General features: G+C 53.4%; 11 protein-coding genes across 11 annotated transcripts in view; 8 read left to right on the top strand and 3 right to left on the bottom strand.

Moving 5' to 3' along the window:
• Window positions 1-853, top strand: part of DACRYDRAFT_95815 (PLC-like phosphodiesterase) — a gene marked incomplete at both ends in the record, with an annotated part of 1,538 nt that extends 685 nt beyond the window's left edge. The window contains 2 exons of the mRNA XM_040777321.1: window positions 51-490; window positions 830-853. Of these exons, the coding sequence (XP_040626922.1) occupies window positions 51-490; window positions 830-853 (464 nt within the window). The remainder of the gene's footprint in view (window positions 1-50; window positions 491-829) is intronic.
• Window positions 854-5,058: 4,205 nt separating this feature from the next.
• DACRYDRAFT_90083 (uncharacterized protein) lies at window positions 5,059-5,382 on the top strand (the record flags this gene model as incomplete). Its single annotated transcript, XM_040776944.1, has 1 exon — window positions 5,059-5,382. One exon carries the CDS (start codon window positions 5,059-5,061, stop codon window positions 5,380-5,382), a length of 324 nt encoding a protein of 107 aa, XP_040626921.1.
• Window positions 5,383-6,593: 1,211 nt separating this feature from the next.
• DACRYDRAFT_17090 (S-adenosyl-L-methionine-dependent methyltransferase) lies at window positions 6,594-7,867 on the top strand (the record flags this gene model as incomplete). The annotated part of the gene is made up of 4 exons (XM_040771255.1): window positions 6,594-6,975; window positions 7,061-7,227; window positions 7,316-7,552; window positions 7,610-7,867. 4 exons carry the CDS (start codon window positions 6,594-6,596, stop codon window positions 7,865-7,867), a joined length of 1,044 nt encoding a protein of 347 aa, XP_040626920.1.
• Window positions 7,868-8,469: 602 nt separating this feature from the next.
• Window positions 8,470-10,252, bottom strand: DACRYDRAFT_23557 (FAD/NADP-binding domain-containing protein). Its single transcript, XM_040773284.1, has one exon. It carries the CDS (start codon window positions 9,900-9,902, stop codon window positions 8,556-8,558), a length of 1,347 nt encoding a protein of 448 aa, XP_040626919.1. The 5' UTR covers window positions 9,903-10,252; the 3' UTR covers window positions 8,470-8,555.
• Window positions 10,253-10,505: 253 nt separating this feature from the next.
• Window positions 10,506-12,277, top strand: DACRYDRAFT_95811 (DHS-like NAD/FAD-binding domain-containing protein; the record flags this gene model as incomplete). The annotated part of the gene is made up of 6 exons (XM_040777320.1): window positions 10,506-10,664; window positions 10,710-10,976; window positions 11,061-11,148; window positions 11,224-11,253; window positions 11,305-11,838; window positions 11,892-12,277. 6 exons carry the CDS (start codon window positions 10,506-10,508, stop codon window positions 12,275-12,277), a joined length of 1,464 nt encoding a protein of 487 aa, XP_040626918.1.
• Window positions 12,278-13,370: 1,093 nt separating this feature from the next.
• DACRYDRAFT_109443 (uncharacterized protein) lies at window positions 13,371-13,787 on the top strand (the record flags this gene model as incomplete). The annotated part of the gene is made up of 1 exon (XM_040768880.1): window positions 13,371-13,787. One exon carries the CDS (start codon window positions 13,371-13,373, stop codon window positions 13,785-13,787), a length of 417 nt encoding a protein of 138 aa, XP_040626917.1.
• DACRYDRAFT_23556 (uncharacterized protein) lies at window positions 13,770-14,245 on the bottom strand (the record flags this gene model as incomplete). Its single annotated transcript, XM_040773283.1, has 1 exon — window positions 13,770-14,245. Exon 1 carries the CDS (start codon window positions 14,062-14,064, stop codon window positions 13,771-13,773), a length of 294 nt encoding a protein of 97 aa, XP_040626916.1. The 5' UTR covers window positions 14,065-14,245.
• A 128-nt stretch (window positions 14,246-14,373) lies between these two features.
• DACRYDRAFT_109442 (cytochrome P450) lies at window positions 14,374-16,248 on the top strand (the record flags this gene model as incomplete). The annotated part of the gene is made up of 9 exons (XM_040768879.1): window positions 14,374-14,551; window positions 14,619-14,796; window positions 14,848-14,880; window positions 14,930-15,305; window positions 15,359-15,456; window positions 15,503-15,608; window positions 15,657-15,731; window positions 15,780-15,838; window positions 15,888-16,248. 9 exons carry the CDS (start codon window positions 14,374-14,376, stop codon window positions 16,246-16,248), a joined length of 1,464 nt encoding a protein of 487 aa, XP_040626915.1.
• A 293-nt stretch (window positions 16,249-16,541) lies between these two features.
• On the top strand, window positions 16,542-18,832 carry DACRYDRAFT_23555 (uncharacterized protein). Its single transcript, XM_040773282.1, has 7 exons — window positions 16,542-16,692; window positions 16,746-16,931; window positions 16,985-17,027; window positions 17,078-17,274; window positions 17,328-17,669; window positions 17,721-18,571; window positions 18,622-18,832. Exons 1-7 carry the CDS (start codon window positions 16,624-16,626, stop codon window positions 18,629-18,631), a joined length of 1,698 nt encoding a protein of 565 aa, XP_040626914.1. The 5' UTR covers window positions 16,542-16,623; the 3' UTR covers window positions 18,632-18,832.
• Window positions 18,833-19,836: 1,004 nt separating this feature from the next.
• On the top strand, window positions 19,837-22,444 carry DACRYDRAFT_23554 (glycoside hydrolase family 16 protein). The gene is made up of 7 exons (XM_040773281.1): window positions 19,837-20,038; window positions 20,088-20,323; window positions 20,377-20,652; window positions 20,700-20,860; window positions 20,917-21,332; window positions 21,385-21,863; window positions 21,921-22,444. The coding sequence occupies exons 1-7, from the start codon at window positions 19,907-19,909 to the stop codon at window positions 22,021-22,023; spliced, it is 1,803 nt and encodes a 600-aa protein (XP_040626913.1). The 5' UTR covers window positions 19,837-19,906; the 3' UTR covers window positions 22,024-22,444.
• Window positions 22,445-23,485: 1,041 nt separating this feature from the next.
• On the bottom strand, window positions 23,486-24,933 carry DACRYDRAFT_17085 (S-adenosyl-L-methionine-dependent methyltransferase; the record flags this gene model as incomplete). The annotated part of the gene is made up of 5 exons (XM_040771254.1): window positions 23,486-23,701; window positions 23,752-23,925; window positions 23,977-24,252; window positions 24,304-24,365; window positions 24,555-24,933. 5 exons carry the CDS (start codon window positions 24,931-24,933, stop codon window positions 23,486-23,488), a joined length of 1,107 nt encoding a protein of 368 aa, XP_040626912.1.
• Between the last annotated feature and the right edge of the window lie 244 nt (window positions 24,934-25,177).

The following is a 25,177-nucleotide window of genomic DNA, read 5'->3' as shown; positions in this document are numbered from 1 at the left end:
CCCCCCCCCCCCCCTCGTCCCAAAACTCAACCAAAATTAACTCACTCCAGAATTCTCAAACATGTGGGAAACAGCTTTCGACGTCACCACCACTTTTGACTGCGTCGTCAACCGCACCCATGGGGATCCCACAACCCAGCTCAGCACCATAAACCATTTTCTCGATATCGGCACCACGATCGCAGGAATAGGGATAACGATGCCCGACAAGCCTGCTCTCCCGCAAACGAACGCTGTTTCCGGCCCAAACTCACTCGGGGCCCAAGCACAGGAATGCGTGGCTGAGAATGGGAGAGCACCGAATTTTTTGTTGGTGGATTATTATGAGGTTGGGGGAGGGAGCGTTTTTGAAGTCGCGGCGGAGCTGAATGGGATCCCGTATTCTCAGGGAGTTATTGCTAGTGTTCCGGGGACGGCGGGCGGGACGGGGACGGGGGGGACGGGGACCGGGGGGACGGCAACAACGCTGGCGGGGGGGAGGGAGACGAGCGTGCCTTTGAGTGGGGCGGGGCGAGTGGGCGTGAGTATGAGTATGAGTATGGCGTTGGCGTTGAGCCTGGGGCTGGGGGTTTGGGCGGTGCTGTAGCGTGGAGTGTGGGCTGTGGGTTGGATGGTCGGATGTTGGATGGGTGGATGGTTGGATGTTGGATGGGTGGTGGATGGACGGACGGACGGACTCCTATCGGACAGCCTATAGATGTGGATGGACACTGGTCTGATACATCGATATCCTGATGTAAGTAGCTATAACCTATGGCCCTAGTACTGGGCCTGCATTCTACTGCTCCATGCCCGTCACGGTGTTGGACACTACATACTGTGTATGTAGCTGGGCGGGTTCCTGCCCCGTTAAGGAAAGGAAGGAAAGGAAGGAAAGGACAGAACATGCATATGATTCATGTTGTGCGCGTTTGCGTCGCTCTCGGATCGGTTTGGGCTTTCATCCGATGGAGAGCTAGGATGTATGCATATGCATCGATATCTCTCATGGGAGCTGTCTATCTGGTCATAAAGAGAAGTGAAAAGGGACAAGGGACCAGGAGCAACTCGAAAGCTTAAGGATACCGATCCTTCCGAGTCGTCGGTCCGATCGGCTCCCGAGCTGGAACCCGAGGCCCAATATGTATCATTCCGGGCCCTCTGAAACTTCTCGTATTACCCCAAGAACCCAATGGAGCTACATGTAGCTGCTAGCCTGTTCTCAGATGTTGCTTCCTGGTGTATCCCAGCAGGGGCGATGGTCCGATGACTGCATCTGCAGGTTTGTCAGAATATTGTTCGATCGACTCGGGTCACGGCATGAGGAGGTGGAGGAGGTGGATGCCACGTTGCAGCCTCCTGCACGGTGACCGTTCCTCACTGCTTCTGCTTCTGCCTACTTTGAAAACGAACACTAATATGAATATTGCCGGGTTGCTTATTGCTCTGTACATGTTATTTATCGGCGGTGGACCCAGGAAGAATGCAGCGCGCTGTTATACACGCGGGATGGGATGATACTTGATACTCTTGCTCTTGCTCCATGTCGGTGTTGGACAATAAGGACAAGCTCTTGTTCCCTCCCTAGCAAAGAAGAGTCGTCAGAGCTTGTCCATACTGTACGCGTCTGCGGCCCGAGACGCACGCTGTTCGCTCTCCGAGTTGGCTTGCAAATGTCTCTTGCTTTCTTCCGACCTGCGAGAATGTCACCATCTTTGATCTATCTAAATGGTCATAAACATTCTATGCTTGAACTGCCACTGGACGACACCGCGGCCGCCCTGCCACAAGCCCCCAACCTGCCTGACGTCACAGACAACTCAGGCGATCATACGAACATCCATCAGGAGCCAGGGTGATCTCATGCCTGTATATCCGAGTGGGTTGGCTGTTCCACTCCAGTGCGCTGGGCTGTGGCTGTAGCGGCCATCAACGCTACCTAGTCTAAGCTCTTGAACGCCCGCGGACGGGAGACCAGAGTTGTGTCTTGATCTCTAATCGACGCCACGGAGCCACGGAGGGCGGAGATGCTTCTGACGAACCCACCGACGCACCCGGTATCATCGTCCGGCCCTTGTATATGCGTCCCCTCGACTTTTTCAAATGGGAGCACAGGCCGGGCGTGACGCTCATTGGCGACGCTGCCCATCTCATGACACCCTTCGCGGGGGAAGGAGCGAACATGACGATGATCGATGATGCCGAACTCGCTCAAGCCCTGCACTCCTCCTTGCTCTCCGCAAGGCACCTCCCCATCGCAGGCGGACGTCCTCCAAGCGCTTGAAAAAGCGGTGCGAGAATATGAGAACCACATGTTTCCCAGAGCGGAGGAGGCAATGCGCGATACCTTTGAGAGCATGGAGGCGTTCATGAACGATGATGCGCCCGAGAGCGCGGTGAAGTTCTTTAAGGACTCGGTTGCGAGGGCTATGGAAGCTATGGCTGCTGCTCATGGGTGGAGGGTCAACGTGAGTACCTCTGGAGATTGAACGTGAAGGGCGGGAAAGGAGTCGGAGAGATATAAACTTCTCGGCGTATCACTTTCGGTTTGTTTTCTTCTCCCTATTATTCTGAGATAAAATAAAACTTGAAAAGATACTGTCGTGATACCTTCCCTTGATAAATAGTGAATATATAGGTAAACAATGCTATACACGGATAGACACCACCAGTTTTGCAGATGAAGGCTTGTGGGGTACATGAGTGAATGACTGATGGCTCCGGCCTTCAGACAAATTGGAACTCAAACCTAACCCGAGAAATCCTAACTCCACTGGACTCGAATATCCATGCCCTTGATCACCGAGTAATCTATAGGCATGGGAGGACACTGCAACTGCCCTGCATCAAGCCGCCTAACCTGCCAGTCGTCACGGACAACTGAGACGATCATACGGACATCCATCGAAAGCCAGGGCGATATCTATACCTGTGCATCCGAGCAGCTCGGCTGTTCCACTGTAATTCGACGGGCTGTGGTTGTGGCGGCCGCCAACCCTCCTAATCTGGTCTTGAACGTCGGCGGACGGGAGCCTCCCTGGGGAAGTTGTGTCTATGGGGTGACATGCCGAGGAGAGCCGATACTTGCGGGGGGAAAGCACCAATTCAGCGTTCTTGATCAGATCGATCCGAAATAAAGCCAGAAGACAATGTAGATTCGCGCTCAAGAAGGGAAGAGAAGAGAGAATGCGGAACTTGGACGGTTGATTTTCATCAGTCGGAGCTGATCCCGGAACAGGTATCTGATACCTCAGAGGAAGCATGAAACCAAACTGAACCAGCGCATGCGTGCCCATCGAGCTCAGCGACTGCTCTGAAGCGAGCTCCATCTGCGGGGGACTCGAAAGCTCCTCACCGCACAACCGTTGAACCTTTCTGTCTTGTGCGCCGACGCCCAAGGGACGTCGTTCTGGATTCTGATGTGCTCCACATTTGACTCCCGGTCGTTCAGATGATGCAGTATGGTTGGGTATTTCGTTGGGAGAGACTTGCCGGGGATGAAAGGGGAAAGGGAAGGACAAAGCATCCTCCTCCTTCCAGGTCCACCTCGGCTCCCGAGCTATAACCCGATGTCGTGTCCGAAAGCGGAGTCTTCAGCTTCTGCTTCTCGTGCACCCAAGTACCCAAGTGGTGCTATCGAGCCACTAGCGCAATCCCAGAGCCCTTTATTAGTCCTTCCTCCAAACCGAGAACAGGTGGACGTGCATCCTCGTGGCGCTGGTGACGGTTCACCGTCTGCAATGCATCCGCCGGTTCCTCAGGTACGGCAGAATGTTCGACCGGGCTCGGATGCAGTCTCCCACAAGGACGGCCATGCCACGTAGCAGCCTCCTGCACGGGGGTGACCATTCTTCACTGCCTCTGCTTCTACTTTGAAACCGAACACGAACACGAATGCGTGTTAATTTCCGGGTTGCTTCTTATCTCGGCGGTGAACCCAAGAAGGGTGCTGTGAATGTTGTTATACACGTGGAATGGGACGATACTTGATACTGTTGCTCTTGCTATACCCGTGTTGGACAATGAGGACAAGTTCTTGTTCCCTCCTGGCGAAGAAGAGGAGTCGGAACTTGGTTCATGCTGTGTACGCGTTTGTGGCCTGAGATGCGCGTTGTTCGCTCTCGGCTTGCAATTGTCTCTTGCTTTATTCCTACCTGCAAGAATATCACTATATTTGATCTATCCAAATGGTCACAAACATGTCGATGCTTGAACTGCCACTGGAGGACACCGCGGCCGCCCTGCCACAAGCCGCCCGTCCCTGCCGGTCGTCCGAGACAACTTACCGGATCATACAGATATCCATCGGCGCCAGGGCGATGTCTCTGTACCTCGGCACACGAGCGGGCTCATATGCGACGGGCTGTGGCTGTAGCGGCCGACCTTCCCTAGTCTAGGTTCTTGAACGTGGGCGGACGGGAGACCGGAGTTTGCGTCTATTGCGGAGATCGATTTCATGAGAGATGATGACGCCCATCATGTGGAGCTGATACTTGCGCGTGGGAAACCAACAACGCGACATTCTCGATCAACGCTATGAATTACGCAAGAACACAAGTAGATTCGCGCTCAAGAAGGGAAAAGAAGAAGACTGCGGAACTCGTACAGCGGGTTCGTCAATGTTCTGGATTTCTTCAGCTGAGTCTGCCGAGTGTACCGGATGTTACATACGCCCCTTGGGCCTATAAAGATGTGCTCATTTTCAGTTTCCTACAACGGCTATCAAGCACATACCCGAATCAATGAGCGCTAAAGAAATTTGGTACCTTTCCCGCTCTCAAAGGTAACCTCTCTTCCCACCTTCCTCGTTGCGTCCTCACCTCACTCCAGGCTATCATCCTCGTCAGTACTGGGACGATCCTCTATGCCCTCCTCACGCGCTCGTTCCATGCTGCCTACTTCACCCTCGGCACTCTTTTGTGCTCTCTCTCCGGTCTGTCGTCCCTCCTTCTTTTCTTCTTCCCCTTTCACCTCTAACTCCCCCTAGCTAAGGCTCTCAAACGACTCCTACGCCATCCCCGACCTCCAGGCTCCCGCCGCCCCTACAGGTATGGCATGCCCTCAGCCCACACAAGCACTATGGCCTTCCAATCCCTCTACCTAACGCTCTCGTCCCTCTTCCTTTCCTTCTCCGCGCTCTCCATCCTCCCAATTCCGCTTCTTCCCAGCCCATCCGCTCCTCCAAGCTGGCTCCGCCTCACCCTCCCCGCCCTATACCTCCCCTACGCCCTAGCGGTAGCCTCGAGCCGCATCACGTTGGGACATCATACACTCCCCCAAGTCCTTGTCGGCGCACTCTGGGGAATCATCTTCGCAGCAGCTTGGTGGTCCCTCTGGCCCTCCATGAAGACGGAAGTGGAGGAGAAGGTGCTACCCCATTTGGGGGGTTGGGTCGTTAGCTAGTTCGATTGCGGGGTGGGGGTGGGGGAAGCGACAATCGCCTTTTAAGCAGGTCGGCTGGAACTCGATGTTTTCTTTATCTGGTGTATCAGTGCTTCAATCCAGAAATCAAGTGGTCGATATTCTTGAGCTGTTAGCGCCAGCTGACAGAGCCCGTTACCCCACAGATCCACATTCCTTTATCTACCGCCTCGGGTACCGTGTTCGTGTTTTCCTGTCGGTCCAGCATATTGTTCCCAGTCGGACAGTCTCGGCACGGGAACGCCCGAAACAACTGAAGGAAAGGGGTTTCTGGTGCTTTTACGGATAACAAAACACAAGCAGGCCGACGGTAGGGACCATCACTTCAGTATCTTGAATAAGAAGGTACAATTAAATGGTGCATAGATTGCTTCTTCTCACCCCGCCGACCTTTTGTTGAGCAAGTTCTATCCTCGGTATTGGTATGTTCTCCGTGATATCCCCGGTTTGGAAGAATATTTTCCCTGCTCGGATCTGGGATGGGTGTCTCGGAAAGTTGCGAAAACCGGTCGGAAGCCGAAGTATGAGGACATGACTATTCAACGATGACAATATACTGACAGCATACGTACTCTAGGAATCATTCAAACTAAAGAAAGCCCTCTTGCGCTAACATTCTCAGCGCCGTTCGTACAAGCGGCGGTTTGCGACCTCATACGCGCAATACACATTGTCTGTTCGACTTGCGCCTGCATCGAAATCAAACTTCAAACTTCGAGAATATCATTATCTTTAGTATATGGTATTTATTGAACACGCTCATGTATCCTTGCACCGCTGCTATGGAAGAAGAAAATAGCAACCAATCCGCCACAAAGCGCGCATCTCTGCCGGTCGTCAGAGATTAACTGTGATAACTTTACTGTCATCAATCGGCAGGGTGATATCTTACGCCTCGGCACCTGAGCCGGTTTGGACTTACAACTCACTCGTGGGATGTGCTGCAGCGGTCGCCAAGTTGGCTGGTCTATTTTGAGAACGGTGCCGGACGGAGTTGCATCCATGTGGAGATCCATATATGTGTCATGAGAGATATTGAGACGCCCATCGAGTCGTGTTATGTTGCTTGGGCGTCGATAATGAATATCCAGTGTGCCGACTTGTGTCAATCCTTGAACCCATAAATATGTGCCCATGCTTATGTTTTGGTTCCAACAACATCGCATAACGTACCTGCTGTTACGATTCCCAAAATGAAGACTGAGCTCGACACAATCCTCGAGGCCCTATCCACTTGCGCATCTGTCTTACAGGCGGCGCTTGAGGACGAGGGAGCTCCCTCTTTCAGGAGGGACGACCTCTCACACCACCCATGGGACGGCGGCCTTCCAGGTCCTCGGGGCTGGTATGCCCGGAAAGCCATTGTCGGCCTCTGTCAGCGTATCACGACCCTCGTGCAGGATCCTTTTGAACGGTCTCAGATCGATTCCGCGGGCTTCGCTTTGACAGCCTCTTTGCATACGGTGACACAATGCGTTCCACCGACTGTTGCCGAGATTGTACTGGCCAGTGGCAAGAATGGGACGTCTTTGAAAGAGTTAGCAGAAAGAACAGAGCTGAACGAGACCAAGCTGCGTACGTACAATCCCTTGTTCGATTGCTCCTCCTCCAGCTGAGACTGCCAATTAAGGCTCGATGATGCATGTTTTGTGCATTCGAGACTATTTCATGGAGAAGGAAGGAGGGTTCATGGCCCCAACCCGCTCCACTAGGGCACTCCTCCCCGAATCCTACGTCGGCGATATAGCTGGCCTCATGAATGCCGGCATTGCAGCAGCGTCAATGTTGAAGGAGACTGCAAAGTTGCCATCGGACAGTCGGCATCAGGTATGCGTCTCGTCTCACTACTGCACAATGCGTAGCTCAAATTAGATAGACTCCTTTCTCGGCTTACCATGACTTGGGAGTCTTCCAGTGGCTCAAGGAGAATCCGGAGGAATTGGCGCCTTTCAGCCGTGCAATGGACACCATGGAAAAAATGTTGGATCCTGGACTTGTCGTCGACTTGCCAATCGAAGATTTCGGTCCGAACATCACACTTGTCGATATTGGCGGGGGTGTTGGAGGATTGACGATGCAGTTCTTAAAGCGTTACCCTGGTTGGAAGGCAGTCCTGCAAGACCAGAAAGTCGTCATTCCCCAAGCAGAAGCAGTACGTTCCTGTATCAAGCGACCATTGTTTCATCTGGTTGATTTGTGTGTGTGCCAGTTCTGGAGGAAAGAAGCTCCCGAAATCGTAGACGCAGGCAGAGTGACATTCCTGGGGCATAGCTTCTTTGAGCCGTTCCCTCTGCCGCCAGCCCCCGAGGATTGCCCATACGTCTTCATGCTGAAGGATGTCATCCACGACTGGCCTGACGATCTTACTACCAGGATCTTAAAGGTAAGCAGAGAAGAGCAGCATGAACTGGCGCTGAAGTATATCAGAACCTCCTGCCGGCTGCGCTGCCAGGACCCAAGCTCATGATCGTCAATTTTACGCCAAAAGAGCCAGACTCGAGGAAGATCACAATAGAGGAGTTCTTCTACCGCATCGGAAAGCACAATATGGCCGAGATTCAGAAGCCTGACCTTCCTTGCCCGACCTGTTGGGTGTTGGATGGGGTCTTGGCGATGCTTGGGGTACGTCCACTGAAACTGGACCAAGATAAGGAAGCTCACGATCGTTTGTTGGTATCCGATATCGATGTGCTGATGATGATTCTGTGCGGAGCACGTTGCCGCAATGTAACGGATTTCAAGAGCTTGTTGGCGGACGCTTCGTGGAAGTTTGAGAGCAAGACAGATTACCGCGGAGCTACCTCGGTGATCAAGGCCACCCGTGTTTGAGTCCGCTGGGGTTAGGGTTTCTCAGGTTAGGGTTGGCACCTTGTAGTCCCTCTTACTAGACTATACAAACTGTTTGAACCATTTTGCGTTCCACCATTGATTCATCCACCCCACAAGCCTTCGTACCCAGAACTGGTGGTATCAATACGTGTGTATCATTGTTTACCTATATATTCACTACCTATCAAGGGAAGGGAAGGTATCACGATAGCATCTTTTTTTTTGTCTCAGGATATAGTAAAAAAGAAAACGAAACGAAACTGATGCACCCAAATGATTATATCTCCAACTCCTTTCCGCGCTTCACGTTAAACGTCCTGAAGCACTCACTTCGACTCGCCAGCCGCCTGAGCAGCAGCCATAGCCTCCATAGCCCTCGCTATCGACTCCTTGAAGAACCTCACCCCGCTCTGCGGCGCATCATCATTCATGAACGCCTCCATGCTCTCAAAGGTATCGCGCATCGTCTCCTCCGCTCTGGGGAACATGCGGTTCTCATACTCACGAATCGCTTTTTCAAGCGCTTGGAGGACATCCGCCTGCGATGGGGAGGTGCCTGCGGAGAGCAAGGAGGAGAGCAGGGCTTGAGCGAGTTCCGCACCGTCGATCATCGCCATGTTCGCTCCTTCGCCCGCGAAGGGTGTCATGAGATGCGCAGCGTCGCCAATGAGCGTCACGCCCGGCCTGTGTTCCCATTTGAAGGAGTCGAGGGGAAGCATATACAAGGGCCGGACGATGACACCGGGTGCGTCGGTGGGTTCGTCAGAAGCATCCAGAAGTTGGAGAGCGTGGGGGTCCCAGTCAGCGAAGAGGGCACGTAGACCTGGGCGGGCCGCGCGGATAGAGCTAAAGTCCACAGAGCCGGAGTCGGGCCATTCCTCGCTCACACGCATAGCCCAGTAGACACGGACTCGTTCGCCAGAGTTGCGCTGGGCGAAGATACCCTTGTTCTCCGCTGTGAGCATGATCGTCCCCGGACCCACGTACGCGCCGACATGGGGCACGCGGGAGTCACAGCCGCTGATGCGCGTCTCGGCAAAGCTTATTCCAGAGTAGAACGGGCCGACCGGGGTGAGTAACTTGCGCGTGCGAGACCAGGCTCCGTCGGCGCCGACGACGAGGTCGAATTCCTCCGAGGTGCCGTCGGTGAAGGTGAGCATGTGAGAGCTGGGGAGGGCAGTGAGGGAGGAGAGGGATTTGCCCCATTGGATAGTGTTGAGAGGTAGGGAATCGATGAGGATGCTGTTGAGAACTCCGCGGTCGATCTCGGGACGGCCGTCGGGTTCGTCGAATTGATGTGCGTCGATTTCGCTTTCTTCCCCCTGGTTCGGTTTGCCGGGATTTTCACCTGGAGGGGGACCGCCAGGCCCGCTCATAACAACATTGCCATGCTTGTCCATGATCTTCATAGAATCGCCTTCATATCGTCCAAACTTGAGGAACTCGTCCCACACCCCAGCAAGCTTGAGCGCCCGCTGCCCCGTCTCTCCATGCATGTCCAGCGAGCCGCCCTGATCACGCGCCGTACGCGCACTGTCCCGCTCGAAGACGGTGATCTTAGGCGTGAAAGGGAGGGGAGTGGTGCGCAAGAGGTGGGAGAGAACGGCAGCGAGCGTGAGGCCCGAACAGCCGGCGCCGATGATGGCGATACGTGCTGTGGGTGGTGGGGACATGGGTCCTGGGTAACCGCCGATGAAGAAGTGAAGCGTTGTAGCGTTGTAGCGTTGTAAAAGACAGGGTAGGTGCAGCTTGATAGGCTCGGGTTAGAACAGATGTCTGGTGACGATGTCTTGTCTTGCCCGAGTTAAAGTTAAAGATATTTATACCCCATCTGACGAAAAATGACTCATATTCAGTGGGATCGGCAAGGCATTCCCCACCCTTTATCTTCGCTTCCGCCGAGAATGTTCGTATGCCCCGGCAGGCAAACAGTAGGGGAACAGAACCTGGAGAATGCGGAGACTCCCTGCGAGCTGTGCGGCGCAGCGGTTTGGTTGGGGAGGAGACGCCGCCGAGATGAATCGTACGCCACGGAGGGCGGGAGGGTCCTACAGACGGGTTGCTGCGCCGAAATGACACCCGTCAATGAGAGAAGGTATCATTACATAATCATTTAATCACGTGAGTTACACGTGAGCGCGGAGAACAAACGCGTGATGAGAGGAGAAACACCAAACACCACACCACCAGCAACGCGACTCCCTCTCTCCTCGTCGTCTCCCTCTACGCGCTACCACAAGGCGACGACAACGACGACAACAGCGACAACAGCGATCATGACAGTCACCCTCGACCTCTCTACCCTCAGCGCATCCACCTCCCCAGAAGATGCACCTTCAAGACGCATCCTTGCCGCCATCTCACTTGCCGTCGCAAAGTCAAAGCGTATCGTCGTCGTCACTGGCGCCGGTATCTCCTGTTCCTGCGGTATCCCAGTACGTTTCCTCCCCCTTTGTACCACACCACCTAACTCCGCATAGGACTTCCGTTCCTCCGATGGACTATACAACCTCGTCAAGTTGCGCTACCCCGCCACCTTTGTTAAGGGTCGAGACCTATTCGACGCCTCCCTCTTCCGTTCTCCAGATAGCACAGCTCTCTTCTACACCTTCATTGCCGAGCTCAAGAACGCTGTCAACGCTGCTGAGCCAGGAGCGACACACAGGTTCTTGAGGTTACTCGAAGGGAAGGGGAAGCTGCTCCGCAGCTATACACAGAATATCGATGGACTGGAGGAGAGGGCTGGAGTGAGTGGGGCGAGTAAGAGCGTGCCCTCCGCACAACAGGATGAAGACAAGGAGAACCGACCTGCTCGTTCTCCCTCTACCCAGAGTTCCTCTTCTCAGGAATCGAAGCCCAAGCCCAAAGGCAAGAAGCTCAACACAGCGCGCAACGTTCAGCTACACGGGGACATCCACAGTGTCCGCTGCACACTCTGCTCCTATACCTCCCCCTTTTCCACATCCCACACTACCAGTTTCCTATCCGGCGAAGCCCCACCTTGCCCAGCCTGCGTCTCCCGATGTACGTCTTCCGCGCAAAAGCCGCACATATGCTAACCCCACATCCGAACAGCTGAAGCCCGGATAATGCGAGCTGCTCGCCCCCTCCCGCAGGGTTACCTCCGCCCCGCTATCGTTTTGTACGACGAGCCCCATCCCTTGGGCGACGAGATCGGAAAGATGCAAGCGCAGGACGTGGCCCGCGGGCCAGACATGCTCATCATAATGGGTACGAGCCTCAAAGTGCATGGGCTCAAACGGCTTGTGAAAGACTTTGCGAGTGCGGTACATGCGCGTGCCCAGGCCGCTTATGTGGGCAAGGAGGATGGGAGCAGTGGTTCGGTCAAGGCGAAAAAGCAGAACCCGATGCTAGGAAAGGTCATTTTCGTCAACCGGACCCCGCCACCGGCAGAATGGAACGAGGTGATCGATTTCCACGTACAGGGAGAGACAGATACCTGGGTGTTGAGGGTGGAAGAGGAGTGGAGGCGCTCTAGACCTTCGGACTGGGAAGTCCAGACGAAGCTGGATGATACGGTGGGGAAGGTGTTGAAGCCTGCGCTCCGGGTGATGACGAAAGCCCCGCAGAAGAAGCGTGTGAAGAAGGGTATGTTAAACTGTCTTCCGACACGTATGATTGACTGACGGATTCGTTGCTAGCGAATGGGAACTCGAGCGATACGGAAAACATCCCCCTCTCACAGGCGTCCAGCTCGACCAGCTCAAGCAAGACCCTATTCTCCTCCCCTGACGAGAAACCCAAGCCCAAGTCCAGGCCTGCTCCTCTCTCCCCCTCCAAGCGCGCAAACACAGCCTGCCACTATACGGACAGCTCACCGCAAAAACGGTCGAGTCCCAACACGAGCCCGAGCCCAAAGAAGACCCCGCTCGCAGAACGGAGAGGTCAGGCGAACGTCTTCCCTGAACGGGGGATGCTTTTTGGCTCCCCGACGAAAGAGGACGAGTTTGGCGTGGGCGGGTTGTCCTTGACTACCCCGCCTAAGAGGAGGTTGAGATCTAGGGCTGTCGCTCCGGTCAGAGCGTAGGGATCATGTATTGCTTGAAGGAGGTTAAGATCTAGGGCTGTCAGTCCGGTCAGAGCGTAGGGATCATGTATTGTTTGAGGAATTTCGGAGAACGGATCAGGGAAACTCGTCGGAGCTTTCCGCCGTCGTCTGTAGAGTTCAAGGCGGGTTCATGTTATGCAGGAGCAGGACAGTGCGCAGTCTTAGCGAGAAGACGATGTACAATATAATTGGTCTATAATCATGTATGCATGCGATGCGGGAATACCAGCAGTGTTGAACAATAGGTAGCAAAGGGTGTCATAAGATGCGCCGAGTCGCCGATCCCCCCCTGTGCTCCCATTGGAAAAAGTCAAGAGGAACTACATACAACGGCCAGACGATGATCCCCGGCGCTCTACCGTGGCTTTCGATCCCAGGACGGTCGATGCGGCGGCGTACTGTCTCGTCCCGGCCGGAGTCACAGAACAATGGCATCGATGATAGATAGATGACTCCCAAGAAGGACAATGGGCTTGCGAACTGTATCGAGGAACCAAACCTTCCAGTCATTTCTTTGTCGAATCTTGAGACTATCAAGAGGTAATCAGTTACAGAAAAAGTACATGGTTACGTGACTGTACCGAGCTGGCGGAATCCGTCCTGGTTGGTGGTATGATCAGATAGGGGCATTGTCACAACTCGTCCTGACTCGATCAATGAAGCAACAACTCGACCTTCTCTTCGCACACAGCCCTTCCCCCGTCTTGCTCAGAATAAGTTGGGAGAAAAAGGTTGTTTGTTGTTCCTTCTCGGCATAAGGGTTGCTCGCGGGCGGATTTGGCAGAGTCACCCCCGCCAATTATAATGATGACTGTTGTCGTCCCCGACCTCTGCTTTCGGAGTGCTCGTCTTCCCGGTAGGAATTTCTATAAACTCGTAACTCAGGATCAATCCAATCATGAATAAAATTGGCGTTTTACGGACCTTGGCGCGAGTCACGTATGTTATGTACACAATCTACAACAATGACTGTTGTTCTCCGAAAGCACTTATTATCGCCTTTGCCCTCTCGATTCGATTTCCCAACAACTCCTCCTACAACGTAAGTAGTCTTCTAAGACAAATCGGCACCATGTCCTACACATTTTTCGAAGAATGGATCGCGGCCATCAGCTTCTGGTCACAGAAAAGTGCCGATCTCCAACATACCCTCTCACGCATCGATTACACCGCCGACGACCGAACAAAAGCCGAAGTGGAGGCACGAAGCGAAGAAAACAAATGGATGGTGCACGATATCCCTTGGCAAACACGTCCTGGATTCGTTGCGTATGATCGGATTGGCCAGCTCTATAAGTACCTGGACGAACGATATAGGGCCGCAGAGCGAGACTACAACTTTGCTCTCGCATTGGCGTTCGTGGATCGGATCCTGGTGGTATGCCATAAGGCGGCGTCCATGGAACGAGTGAAGGGAAACGAAGGGCTTGCAAGCCAGCAGGACGAACTCAATCGGCGGGCGGGTCACTTTGTCACGGATGCGCCGTGAGTAGCGCTTTCCAATCTGTCCGCGTCGCGTTGCTGATCTGAGAGGACCTAGATGCCGACACGACCACGGTAGAGAACGAATCACCAAATCCCAGAGGTAATCGTCGGCAAACGCCTTCTTGTAGCGGTTTGTCTACGACGGGTTTGAAGAGGGCGGGCCCATGGTTGGGCCTTTTGACTGCACCGAGAAAGCGGACTGGATTGTTAGGTCCAGTCCGGTCAGGGTGTAGGGATCGATCATTGTGTACCGAGATGTCTGCAGTGCGGCCGTAACCCATATTTTAAGTTCTTGTAATGATAGGAAGACGCGGGAATACCAATCAGTTTGTTCCGGCGATGTGGTCTTCTGCAAGTGCACCAGGTACCAAATACAGCATGTCGCTGAACTTCTCGCCAGGTGACTACATCTGCGCACGTCCCGGCCAATCACAACTCACAAGAAGGACAGCAAGCATTAAATAATTGGCTGATTCTGTTCAGCCCGCATGCCTTGTCCGAAGCTCAGATGGTTGCATCACCAATGGACCCTCCATGCGAGGGTTATAAATGCTAGCATGTTGCTGAACACAGAAGGTCGCGATCGTGACATGGCACTCTCCATCTACGTCTTTGCTGGGGTACTGGGGCTTCTTCTTGCCCGCTTGCTGAGCCGGAAGAGATGGAATATGCTGCCCGGTCCTCCTGGCCTGCCCATATTCGGAAACATGCTGCAGCTTCCCAAGGAATTTCTCCTTTGGAAGCTGACCGACTGGTCAAAAGATTATGGTGAGAATTGGTCCGCTACATCCACAGGTCTGGGTTCAGTTCCAGGATCGATCGGTCCTGCATCCAGGGCCGGTTTTTAGCTTGAACGTCGCGGGTCAGCCATGGTTGATCGTCAACAACTGGAAGACCGCAGCCGACATCCTGGATCGGCATTGTGCATCAACATCCGATCGGCCGCCATCGATCAAGACGCAAGAATTTCTGTCAAGGGGTAACGCTATGGCCGCTGAACCCCACGGACCGCTGTGCGTGAATTTTGAAACTGAGCCGATCGATAAGCACTAATGAAGGCGCAGATGGAGATTGTTCAGAAAAGGCACACACGAGAGGTAGGCGAGCATTATCGGATGGCGAGAAAGAGCATTCATCTTCCTCAAGCCTCAATATACGGGCATGTAATGCCTATTTCCCCATGCAACAGGAAGAGGCTGCAAACACAGTTCGAGGCTTGATCGAGCATCCAGAGGTGCCCATTGCAGTGCATATGAGTAGAACGGCCTCATCGGTGGTCTGGCGGGTGCTGTATGGCGGAAATACCCTGGCTCTCAATCAACCTCATGACTCACAGCGGATTGAGGAAACGATGGAGTACCTTCTCAAGGCCGTTATGCCGCTCAACTCCGTGGTGGATCTTTTGCCGTTCTTGGCTCCGATTATACGAAACTCGAAATGGCTGCGGAAGTCGGCTGACGCTTGGTACGAGGAAACGACGGGGATCTTCAATCGATTTTACGACGCAGCCTGCAACTTGAAGGTGAGCAGTCTGTTACTGCACGGTAGAAGGACACTTACAATACGGAGCAACAGTCAGACTCATACAGGTCGACCTGCAAGATATTCCAGGATATGATTGAGAAACATGAGATCACCAAAGTGCAGAGCTCATGGTCGGCAGGCGCCCTCTTGTAAGGCCCGGCTTTGCGTGAATGAACATGTCTCACTATGTCCAAGCATGGCAGGTCAGGACACGACAGCAACGACGATGCAATGGTTCGTACAGGCAATGATGCTCTACCCTGAAGTGGCCAGGAAAGCTCAGGAAGAGTTGAACAAAGTCGTCGGAGATCGACCGCCTACATTCGCTGATAGAGACAATCTGTCATAGATCCAGGCCGTTGGGAAGGAGGTGTTGAGATGGCGACCTTCTGCCCCAGTTAGCATTCCTCATTGGTCCTCTGAGGTGGGTGGTGTTGGCATCTGAATTGGATTTCAGTCTGAGTATGCAAAGGAATTTGAGTACAACGGGTATGTCATACCCAAAGACACTTTCATCATCGACAGTATCTGGTGAGTCCGGAGAAGAGAATGTCAAAGTGGAGGCGCTGAGAGAAATCAGGGGGATCCTTCATGATCCTGAGTTATTCCCGAACCCCTCTACGTTCGATCCAAGCCGATTCCTAGACAGCAATGGCCAGATCCGCAACCCTCCTCCAGACACGCACGACGACTTGCTTGGTTTCGGTCACGGTCGCCGCGTTTGTCCAGGGAAAGACCTCGCGATGAACTCGCTCTTCATTCTCATTGCGACGCTCCTGTGGGCGCTCGACTTCAAGCTGCCTTTAGACGAGACTGGGAAGGAGATTGCCCCGGACCCAATGGGGATGATTGATATAGTTATCGCAGTTCATCCAAAGCCATTCAAGATCAATCCAGTGCCCCGATTTCCGGACGTGCTCGAGAGACTATCCAGCGTGTAACGTGTTGATTGTATTACAGTAGCGCTGGTCGAATGCCATGAGGTCGTCAATCCCTGAGTATGGTCGTGATAGTAGCGTTTTGTTATACTTGCACAATCGAATGTATATGGTTCTTACTGTAATGAAGTCGTAAAGAGAGTACGTTACAAGGCGGTGTGCTCCTCGGCCGAGGCGACGTCATCAGAACAGCCATCGTGGACTCTTTCATCCGCATGATCCCGCCAACGCCCGCAATTGTCCTCCTCGTTGTTGTAGGGTTGCACACAACTCCTAACCTCACGGCGTCTTCTCTCCCGGTCACCATCCTTCCCATCGACTGGGTATTCATATATTCTTCAGTCTGAGACTGCTTGCTGCAGTTGTATTCACGCAATCATGACGACCATAGAGGGCCTCAAGTGGGCGGCGCACGCTGTACAGGGGTTCAGCGCCGAAAAGCCACACGTTCGTCACGTCTCTCTACGCTCCCCTACGCATCCCACTCACACCTGTCGAAGTCGTCTGTGACCGACTGGATTGAGATTCTGTCCTCTGAGAAGTACTCTATCGATGACCTCGATGGCATCCCGGAGCTTGTGGAGAGTGTCAATATCCAAGGCATGGAGGGTACTACCGAGGCAGCCAGGGCGATCAGGAAGAAGCTCAAGTACGGTAACATACACCGTCAATTACGCGCTTTAACTGTATGTTCTACTCTGCATGAATGGCGGGCGATGGTACTCAGTTTGATGCACAGATCCTCAAAGCACTGGTAGAGAACTGTGGTCCTCGCTTTCGCAGTATGTCTGCGCCATTTGTCCCCCCCCGTCGACCGCTCACTCCTAATCAGCTGGGTTTGCAAATGCCCAGTTCTGCGACCGTATCAAGCTGATGGCGGCTGATCCTATGACGGACGAGAGCGTCAAGAAACGGTTACTTGCTTTGTTGGCGTCGTGGCATAGGCTGTTCAAGGATGATCCGAAGATGAAGACCGTCGCCGATCTGTACATCGCATGCGGAGGAGGCAAGGGAAAGACGGTGGCTCATGTGAGCGCTATTTTGGAAATCAAAAAAGCTGTTTACTGAACGTGGATGTTCAGCACGAGAGGAGCAGCACCCGTGACTCGGCCACTTTGTCAAACGTGTCGGCGTCTCCTCCCAACTCGGCGCGTGATTTCGATGGCTACGATGGTCAGACTCTCTGGGAGCGGCAGCAGCGCATCGAGCAAGAGGAAGCTCGGTTGCGGCAGGAGCGGGAGCGGAAGCGCCGTGAGGACGACAAGCGCAAGTTGCAGGAGGAGAAGAAAGCCATTGCCCGCGAACGTGAAGAGTTGGCGAAGGAGAAGATCAGGGTTAAGATGGAGCGTGAGAAGGCGGCTGCTGACGCTAAGAAAGCGAAGGAGCCACCTAAGGCTAAGAGGCCGCCTTTCAACTATGAGAAGGTGCGGATTCGCAGAAGTGTCTATCGGCATTTGTAACTGATGTCTATGCAGGAGAAGCCCAACATCCTCAACTCTATCGCGACGGCCTCACAGTGTTCCAACAACCTCATCAATGCGCTCAAGCTTGTGAACCGGGAGAAAGAGACAGTGCAGGCCAATCCAAGGGTGCAGGATACACTGCAGAAAGCCAAGCTCGCGCGGCGCCAGATCGTGCGCTACATCCAGCTCACTGAGAACGAGGAAGTGATCGGTACTCTACTGGAGACGAACGAGCGGATCATCTCGTCGATCTTCCTGTATGACCAGATGTGCAAGCCTGCGGAACACGATAGCGACGAGGAACGCGGTGCTGCTGAAGCTGCTAAGGATCCGGCTGAAGCTGCTCGCGCTCGTGTGGAGGCTCGCGGTGCTCGCGAGACGGAACTCGACAAGCTCCAGATCAAGCAGCGCGAACGGGTCGAGCGAGTGAACTCCATGCGCGACATGCATGGCGAGCGGCCTGCACGTCGGTCTCGCGCTTCTCACACGCAAGACGAGTATGTGCACCCGGATCTACGCGACCTCTCCTTCGGCCCTATTGCGGGCAGGAACAGCCTCCCTGAACCCCTGAGGCCGAGTGAGGACAGCGACGACGATCGCCAGGCTGGGCTGAGCGACTACTCTGACTACGATAGCGAGGATGAGAGGTACGGCTCCGGGTCGCATCACACGCATTCGCGCCAGGCGAGCACGAGCAGCCAGGCAAGATATGATACGAATACAAGCAATGGGAATGGGAAGAATCTTGGCTCTGGTTCTGCCCCGGCTGGCGGGTCGGGCTTGTTGGTTGATCTGAGTGACCCGTTCGCTGACCCGGACGAGGGTGTCTCCACACCGGGCATCGCGGATAAGAAACCAATTTGGTGAGTGGTGGCTCCTACCCCGCTGATTGATATTCTGATAGCGGATATAGGGCGGAGTGAGAACAGTGGTTGATCATCCCGGAAGAGGGATACGATTGGATTTCATTTTCTTCATGACTCCATTTTTTCACGATGAGTTCGAGTTCACATATGCACTGATGGGGCGGTACAGTATGGGTCTGACAATGATGAAGATGCGAGGAACAAGAGAAATAATAAATAACGGAAATTTGTTGTTGTAGTATGCTGTATACCTGAGGATTATCGAAACAGAAACAGAACTGGCAGAAACTGAAGCTGATGAAAGCGGGGTTATGGAACATACGCGAAGAGGTGGGAGGTAAAGAAGAAACGGGGGTTGTTACGGACCCCAGTGACCTTAACTTCCGAAAGAGACCGTGTGGTTCGGTTTCTCTGAAACGGTCGGATGTTCCACCTGGAATGTATTCAAGTCAACACAGTTCACAATTCTCTGATTGTCTAGGTCATTGTCGCACGTTCCCACATGCACTCGAGTCCACAGTTCACAGTTCTCCCGACTTGGAACGATCATGAGTATGTTTCTTCACCGTTCTGTAGAGAAAGACTAGCGAGTATAAATAACCGCCTAGAAGACGGGCGCAGCAGCCACTAAATTTATCCGCGAGGACTGAGGGGCTTAGTGCTGCGTTGTTACTGGAGCGCGTGAGGACGCTGACTACGGTGTTTGGGGGATTGTGAGAAATATTGGACAAGTGGGTCGATGTTGTCAAGTTGCAAGGGGGGACGGTGCGCATGGAATGAAATTGAATGAAAGCATGTGGCGGTCACCAGCCAAGGCACAAAAGCGGGTATGGAGTGAGCGGAAGCAAGTGATGTATCGTTTAGCGGGAGTAAATGCACGTGAGGGTGAATGAAAGGGAAACTCCAATGCAGAAAGGGTAAAGGGGGAATGAAGTGAAGCAGTGAGGTAAGACGACGGCGACGAGTTTTCGACGTCGATCTCTCTCTTGGTCACACTCTTCACACCGCCCTCACCGTCTTCCCCGTTCAATTCCAACAATGCCCTCAAAGTCCGCTTACCCTTTCACCGCTTCCTCCTCCTCTTCTTCATCAGCCCGTCCACCACCACCACCCAAAACAAACCTCAACGCCGCACGACTACCCATCACCGTAAACCCCGTCACTCCAGAGCGCAGGCAGCTCGACCCTTCCCCTTCTAGCACTTCATCTTCCTCTTCACGCAACCCTTTCACCCGCTCACCAGCAACCCCTTCACCCATGGGAGGGAGGAACACAGTCACCAACAGGCCGTATGGCGGCACCCCCTCCCCGGCTAATTCCAGCACACATCTTATGCCACCAGGAGGACTCAACTCAGCAGCGAGCAGCACTTCAAGCCTATTGTCAAGCACTAGTACTGCTCTCCGTCCTCAACCAACAAATGGCGCTACACCTCGTGCAGCCCTTAGCGCACCTCCACAAGCTGTACGTCCTCCCTTCTCCCAGTTATTGCCCGACTAACGCAAACGTCCAGAGCCCTAAATCATTAGCAGCAGCATCCTCTATATCAGACAAGTTCTCCCTATCCCCCGACCCCTCTTCATGGGGTGGGAACCTCAGCATGGCAGACCGGGAGTCGGATGACTACCTACACAACCCTGATCCGAAACGAGACAGGAAGAACGATAGAGGGGGGACGATGTTCACTGCTCGAGGGATTGTCAACCTAGGGTGTCTGTTCATCATGGCTGCGGGTCTTATCGCGCTCTTGTGAGTAGTACCATTCTGGGGTTGTTGGATACTGACGTGAATGCTCTGTGCAGTGCGGGATATCCCATCATCTCATTCTTCACTACCAACCATCAGAAGACCCAAGGCGGCTTCAACCTCGGAGGGATAAACATGACGGGTCAAGTACCTGAGATCACTGGTGCTCTGGGCCTGGTGGACACCCAGACACCCGATTCGGCCAAGAGTCATACAGGGTGGATGGATCAGAGCCCGTATGAGCTGGTCTTCAGCGACGAGTTTAACGTTGATGGGCGATCTTTCTACCCGGGTGATGACCCGTACTGGGAGGCAGTCAACCTGCATTATTGGTTTGTGGTATGCAATTGGTCTCCTAATTGGCGCTCACCGTATACAGGGAAACGAACAACCTTGAGTGGTATGACCCCGCAGCGATCACGACCACTGGCGGGAACCTCAAGATCTGGCTTAACAAGACGCGTAACCACAACCTCAACTACATGGGTGGGATGATGAGCACATGGAACAAGTTTTGCTTTACGGGAGGTTACATCGAAGGTTTGTTATTGTGCATACTCGATATATGCGCGTGCTCATATCCGATCCTCGTTCAGTATCAGTCTCCTTGCCTGGTGATCCGACGGTCTGGGGTCTCTGGCCTGCTATATGGACGATGGGCAACCTCGGTCGTGCAGGGTACGGCGCGTCCCTAGATGGGATGTGGCCCTACACCTATACGACATGCGACGTCGGTACACTCGCGAACCAGACGCTAAACGACCAGCCCGTAGATGCACTCACGACCGGTGACCCGAACTGGAACGGAGCGCTCTCCTTCCTCCCTGGTCAGAGGCTCAGCGCCTGCACCTGCCTTGGGGAAGATCATCCGGGACCGGTACTCTCCGATGGGAGCATGGCAGGTCGCTCGGCGCCAGAAATCGATATTCTCGAAGCTCAGGTGTTTCAAGATACACTGACGGGTGCGGTCTCCCAGTCTGTACAGATGGCACCGTTTGATGCGTACTGGCAGGTGTGTTCGAACTGGCCAGCTGATTGGACGTGAAACTGACCGTCTATCACAGTATCCCAATCTCACCGATGCGTACTATAAGATCTACAACCCCGAAGTCACCACGGCAAACACCTACCTCGGTGGAGTATATCAACAAGCCGCTTCCTCCGTAAGCGTGACGAACCAGAACTGCTACACCGGGCATCAGTCGGGTGAAACGGGCTGCTTCGCCGTATACGGCTTCGAGTACGAACCCGGCGACAGCGGGTACATCACTTGGATCAACAACGGCCAGCCGGCATGGACCATCTACCAAGCCGGTATGGGACCAGACGACAATGTCCAGATCAAGAGTAGGAACATCCCGGCGGAACCGATGTACATCCTTGCCAACTTGGGCATATCAGAGAACTTCGGCGCGATCGATTATGACCAACTTGTGTTCCCTGTGTATCTGCTTGTGGATTATGTGCGCGTGTATCAGCGGCAAGGGCAGACGAATATCGGCTGCGACCCGGCTGACCACCCGACTGCGGCGTACATCAACAAGTAAGCTCCCTTGTCTCTCTCCTGTCGTATCCAGAGTTCTGACCAAGGGGAATGTAGGCATATCGAGGCATACTCGAATTGGAACTTGACGACTTGGGACTCGTATGCTCAAGCTTCGGGGTCGGTGTGGCCTAAGAACAAGCTGATCGATACTTGTTGAGAGCGGTTTCCTGCTCTCCTTCCAATCCGATTTGTTCTCCTGCCTTTCACCGTGGCTTCGTCTCCCACGGCCTTGTTTCGTCCATACGCCCTTATACGCCGTCGTTTGCCTCACTTGCATCCACGTACCCGCATAGACACGCTACCGCCAGAGCCGGGGCGTTGTAGCCATACCGCACTCGCACTCCTTCACCGAGTGTTCTGCCCAGCCGACCCACACTGACCCTCGACTCCCACACACCCAGCTCGAATCTCCCCACCCCGATCCACCGAAACAACACAACCTACCAACCAACCTACCGACCACCCAAAAAGACATCTTAACTTTGGCATCTTGTTCGATACGAGCACTCTCATGCATTTACCATTATTAGCCGCAATCATTCACTTCTTTTCCCTCTCACTTTATCCGCTTTTATTCGTTTCCCTCCATCTTTGTTGACTCGCAGTCATTCGCTTGCCTCAACCCAGTCCTTTCACGATCCGATATTTCGTTTCCCTCCTACTTCTCCTATCTACAATCCTCTGAGCAGGAGGATGATACCCTGCTGTCGTTCGCCCTCTGCTGCCAGTGCTTGCGTTATTTGGTGCAGGTGCAGAGGGTGGTTGGTGGTTGATTTGATACCTCTTGTTGGGTCTGTTTTATCGTACTAGTTGCAAAAATTGTATATGCTCGTGCACAATGATGATGGATTTTTATTCGCGGAACGTTGGACACCGTCTTCGAGGTATTAGGGGTGAATGGATGGTTTTGACCTCAGTTGAGGGTCGTTACTCTCAGGCGCACGGTGGACGTGTACAATCTGAGTATTTTGGGCAAGGACAGAGCAGTTATCTGGGAAAGTATATATTCCCTCTCATACCCGTATGGCCTTGATCACCGAGGCAGCCCCGTGATAACCCCTCTTGCTCTCAAACTTCCACGAAGCCCCCTCCAACAAGTCTCTAAAGTGAAAAGTCCGATACCGTACGGCAACGGGATCCGAAAAGGAGTATCATCAGCACGTCCAACACGGAAACTGATACTGTGGAGTTGCGTTCTGGGACGTTTTCAGGCTTATCACGTGACACAGGTCTTGGGAAAAATCAGAGATTGGAAGCCGTTAACTCTCCACCAGTTGAGGTACAGTAATTCTTCCCTCACTTCGATTATATTTCAATGACTGTATCATCAGCTCTTGTAGCGACGGAGCGGACTTGGGACGTAGTGAGGGCATGATCGAATTACTCAATATTGGGCACTTGGCGTAGACCGTCTTTCTCTCAAATTCGCCTAGCTTTAATAACTGACGTAGTCCCACGATAATCGCACCTGCTCTCGAACTTCCACGAAGTGGTTTCTAGCAAGGCCTTCAAGGCCGTGGCCGTGCGACACCGAGATCCTACCAAGAGCATCATCAACATATCGAAGGAGGAAACTGGTGGGTTATCGTGTTAGTATTAGGTTTCTGACTGCGCGGAAGCTAGAGCGCAATGTGCATACCCGAAGCATCGCCGAAGCCCCATCCGACACCCAAAAGATCAGGGAGGGGGATCTTCGCTTCCTGGATCTCTGCCATGCTGTGCTTATCGATACGCCGGAAGAATTCTTCCACTGTCGTCTTAGACGGCTCCGGTTCAGCTGGGGTATAGTTCACGATCATCAGAACCGTCCCTGGAGGTGCTGCGGGTAACAGGTTCTATGTTTATACAGTAAGCCCTCTCATCAGCTGAGCGCTGCCTTTCTTACCTCGAGGATCTTAGCCGCAAGATCGTCAGGCCAATTATGAAGAACACTCTTGATCATGAAGACATATGGACTATCTTCGGGAGCCGGCGGCAGGGGAGCAGGTTCGAAGAAGCTGTGCCCAAGGAAAGTGACTCTACCTGACTCCACAATTTCCGGCACATCTTTCTTCCAGAACTAATGTAAATAATGAGATTCAATGAATCAATTAGAGGAGAGGGAACCTACAGCTTCCATCTGCGGAATGAGGACCTGCTGGTCTTGTAAGACAAGCTTCCAACCAGGGTTCCGTTTCATGAGCTGCATGGACAGTCCTCCGACACCCGATCCAACATCAACGAGCGTAACTTTCGGGCCAAGGTCTTGAACAGGCAAATCGAGCACGAAGCCTGGATCTAAGATTTTCTCAGCAGTATCCATTGCCCGCCCGAAGGGCCTTATCTGCTCAGGATGTGCCTTGACCCAATCGTACAATTCGATGTGATGATATAACGCAAATGGGGACTAAAGCATTTTGATTTAACAGAAGCTCCAAAGTAGTAATAGGTGGCTCACAGAGTGTTGGCTATCAGAGGGTGTCTTTGCAGCCTCCCCTAGCATAGAAGCTGCTGCGGTGCCTGCAACAATAGCCCCAGACAAGTCATCAACAAATGACTCGGGAAGAAGCGCTCGGGTCCACCTGGTCGCGGTAATGTATCCCCCTTCTCTCTCTTTGAAGTAGCCCCACGTGCAGAAAACATGCATCAGCGAATCTTGGATACTATGAGCGACTTGCTTCATTTGGAGAAGTAAAACATGTGGCGCACATAACTTCGTCTCGTTCAGTCCTGTATTCTCAGCCAAATTCTTCATGGCAATGCCCTTGGATCCAGTGGAGAGGACAACCTCTGCAACAGTCGGTCGAGTTCTTGTCACCGCATTGATGGATGAGGATACATTGAAGCTGGTGAAGTCAATGATAGACCGCTCCAGGGGATCCTGTACCAGTGCAATGATCTGATGACAGAGGCCGACTAGTGCCTTGCGAGCGTACCAGGCCGATGGAGGGGGAATACCACCATCACAGGGATGGGGAGAAGGGTCATCGCTCCTGAAGCTGGGCACATTCTCATCGTTGAGAGCACCTTGGAGTACAGACGCAGAAGTACACAAAGCCGAGACGAGTCTGTTCAGCTCAGTCTCCATGGTCGCGGAATTTGATATTTGTAGTTGATCGGTGTGAAAGTTAATACCCTGTTATATCAGAGTATATATAAGTACCTCTGCTTCTGGACGCTTCAGGTTGGGGTTGGTGCTGCCGAGGTAGTTCGCGTCGTCAGTGCTCAGCGGCCGAAGGAAGAGCCCCTGCCGAGTGTGGAGGATACACGAATGTATCATTGAATAGGGTAATGTAGCCAGCGCATTCCGGCTGATGAAGCCGCATCGCGAA

Source organism: Dacryopinax primogenitus (assembly GCF_000292625.1).
Source record: "Dacryopinax primogenitus strain DJM-731 SS1 chromosome Unknown DACRYscaffold_14, whole genome shotgun sequence".
Classification (NCBI taxonomy): domain Eukaryota; kingdom Fungi; phylum Basidiomycota; class Dacrymycetes; order Dacrymycetales; family Dacrymycetaceae; genus Dacryopinax; species Dacryopinax primogenitus.
Note: the sequence above shows the minus strand (reverse complement) of the source record. Positions and strands in the feature narration are given on the sequence as shown.

Excerpts from the sequence above, each read along its gene's own strand:
- DACRYDRAFT_23557 (XM_040773284.1), bottom strand. The coding sequence starts at position 9,902 with ATGTCCCCACCACCCACAGCACGTATCGCCATCATCGGCGCCGGCTGT.
- DACRYDRAFT_23555 (XM_040773282.1), top strand. The coding sequence starts at position 16,624 with ATGACGACCATAGAGGGCCTCAAGTGGGCGGCGCACGCTGTACAGGGG. Across the intron at positions 16,693-16,745 it reads TCAGCGCCGAAAAGCCACAC|TCGTCTGTGACCGACTGGAT; the intron begins GTTCGTCACGTC and ends CACCTGTCGAAG. Across the intron at positions 17,028-17,077 it reads CTGTGGTCCTCGCTTTCGCA|CTGGGTTTGCAAATGCCCAG; the intron begins GTATGTCTGCGC and ends ACTCCTAATCAG.
- DACRYDRAFT_23554 (XM_040773281.1), top strand. The coding sequence starts at position 19,907 with ATGCCACCAGGAGGACTCAACTCAGCAGCGAGCAGCACTTCAAGCCTA. Across the intron at positions 20,861-20,916 it reads TACGGGAGGTTACATCGAAG|TATCAGTCTCCTTGCCTGGT; the intron begins GTTTGTTATTGT and ends ATCCTCGTTCAG. Across the intron at positions 21,333-21,384 it reads CGTTTGATGCGTACTGGCAG|TATCCCAATCTCACCGATGC; the intron begins GTGTGTTCGAAC and ends CGTCTATCACAG.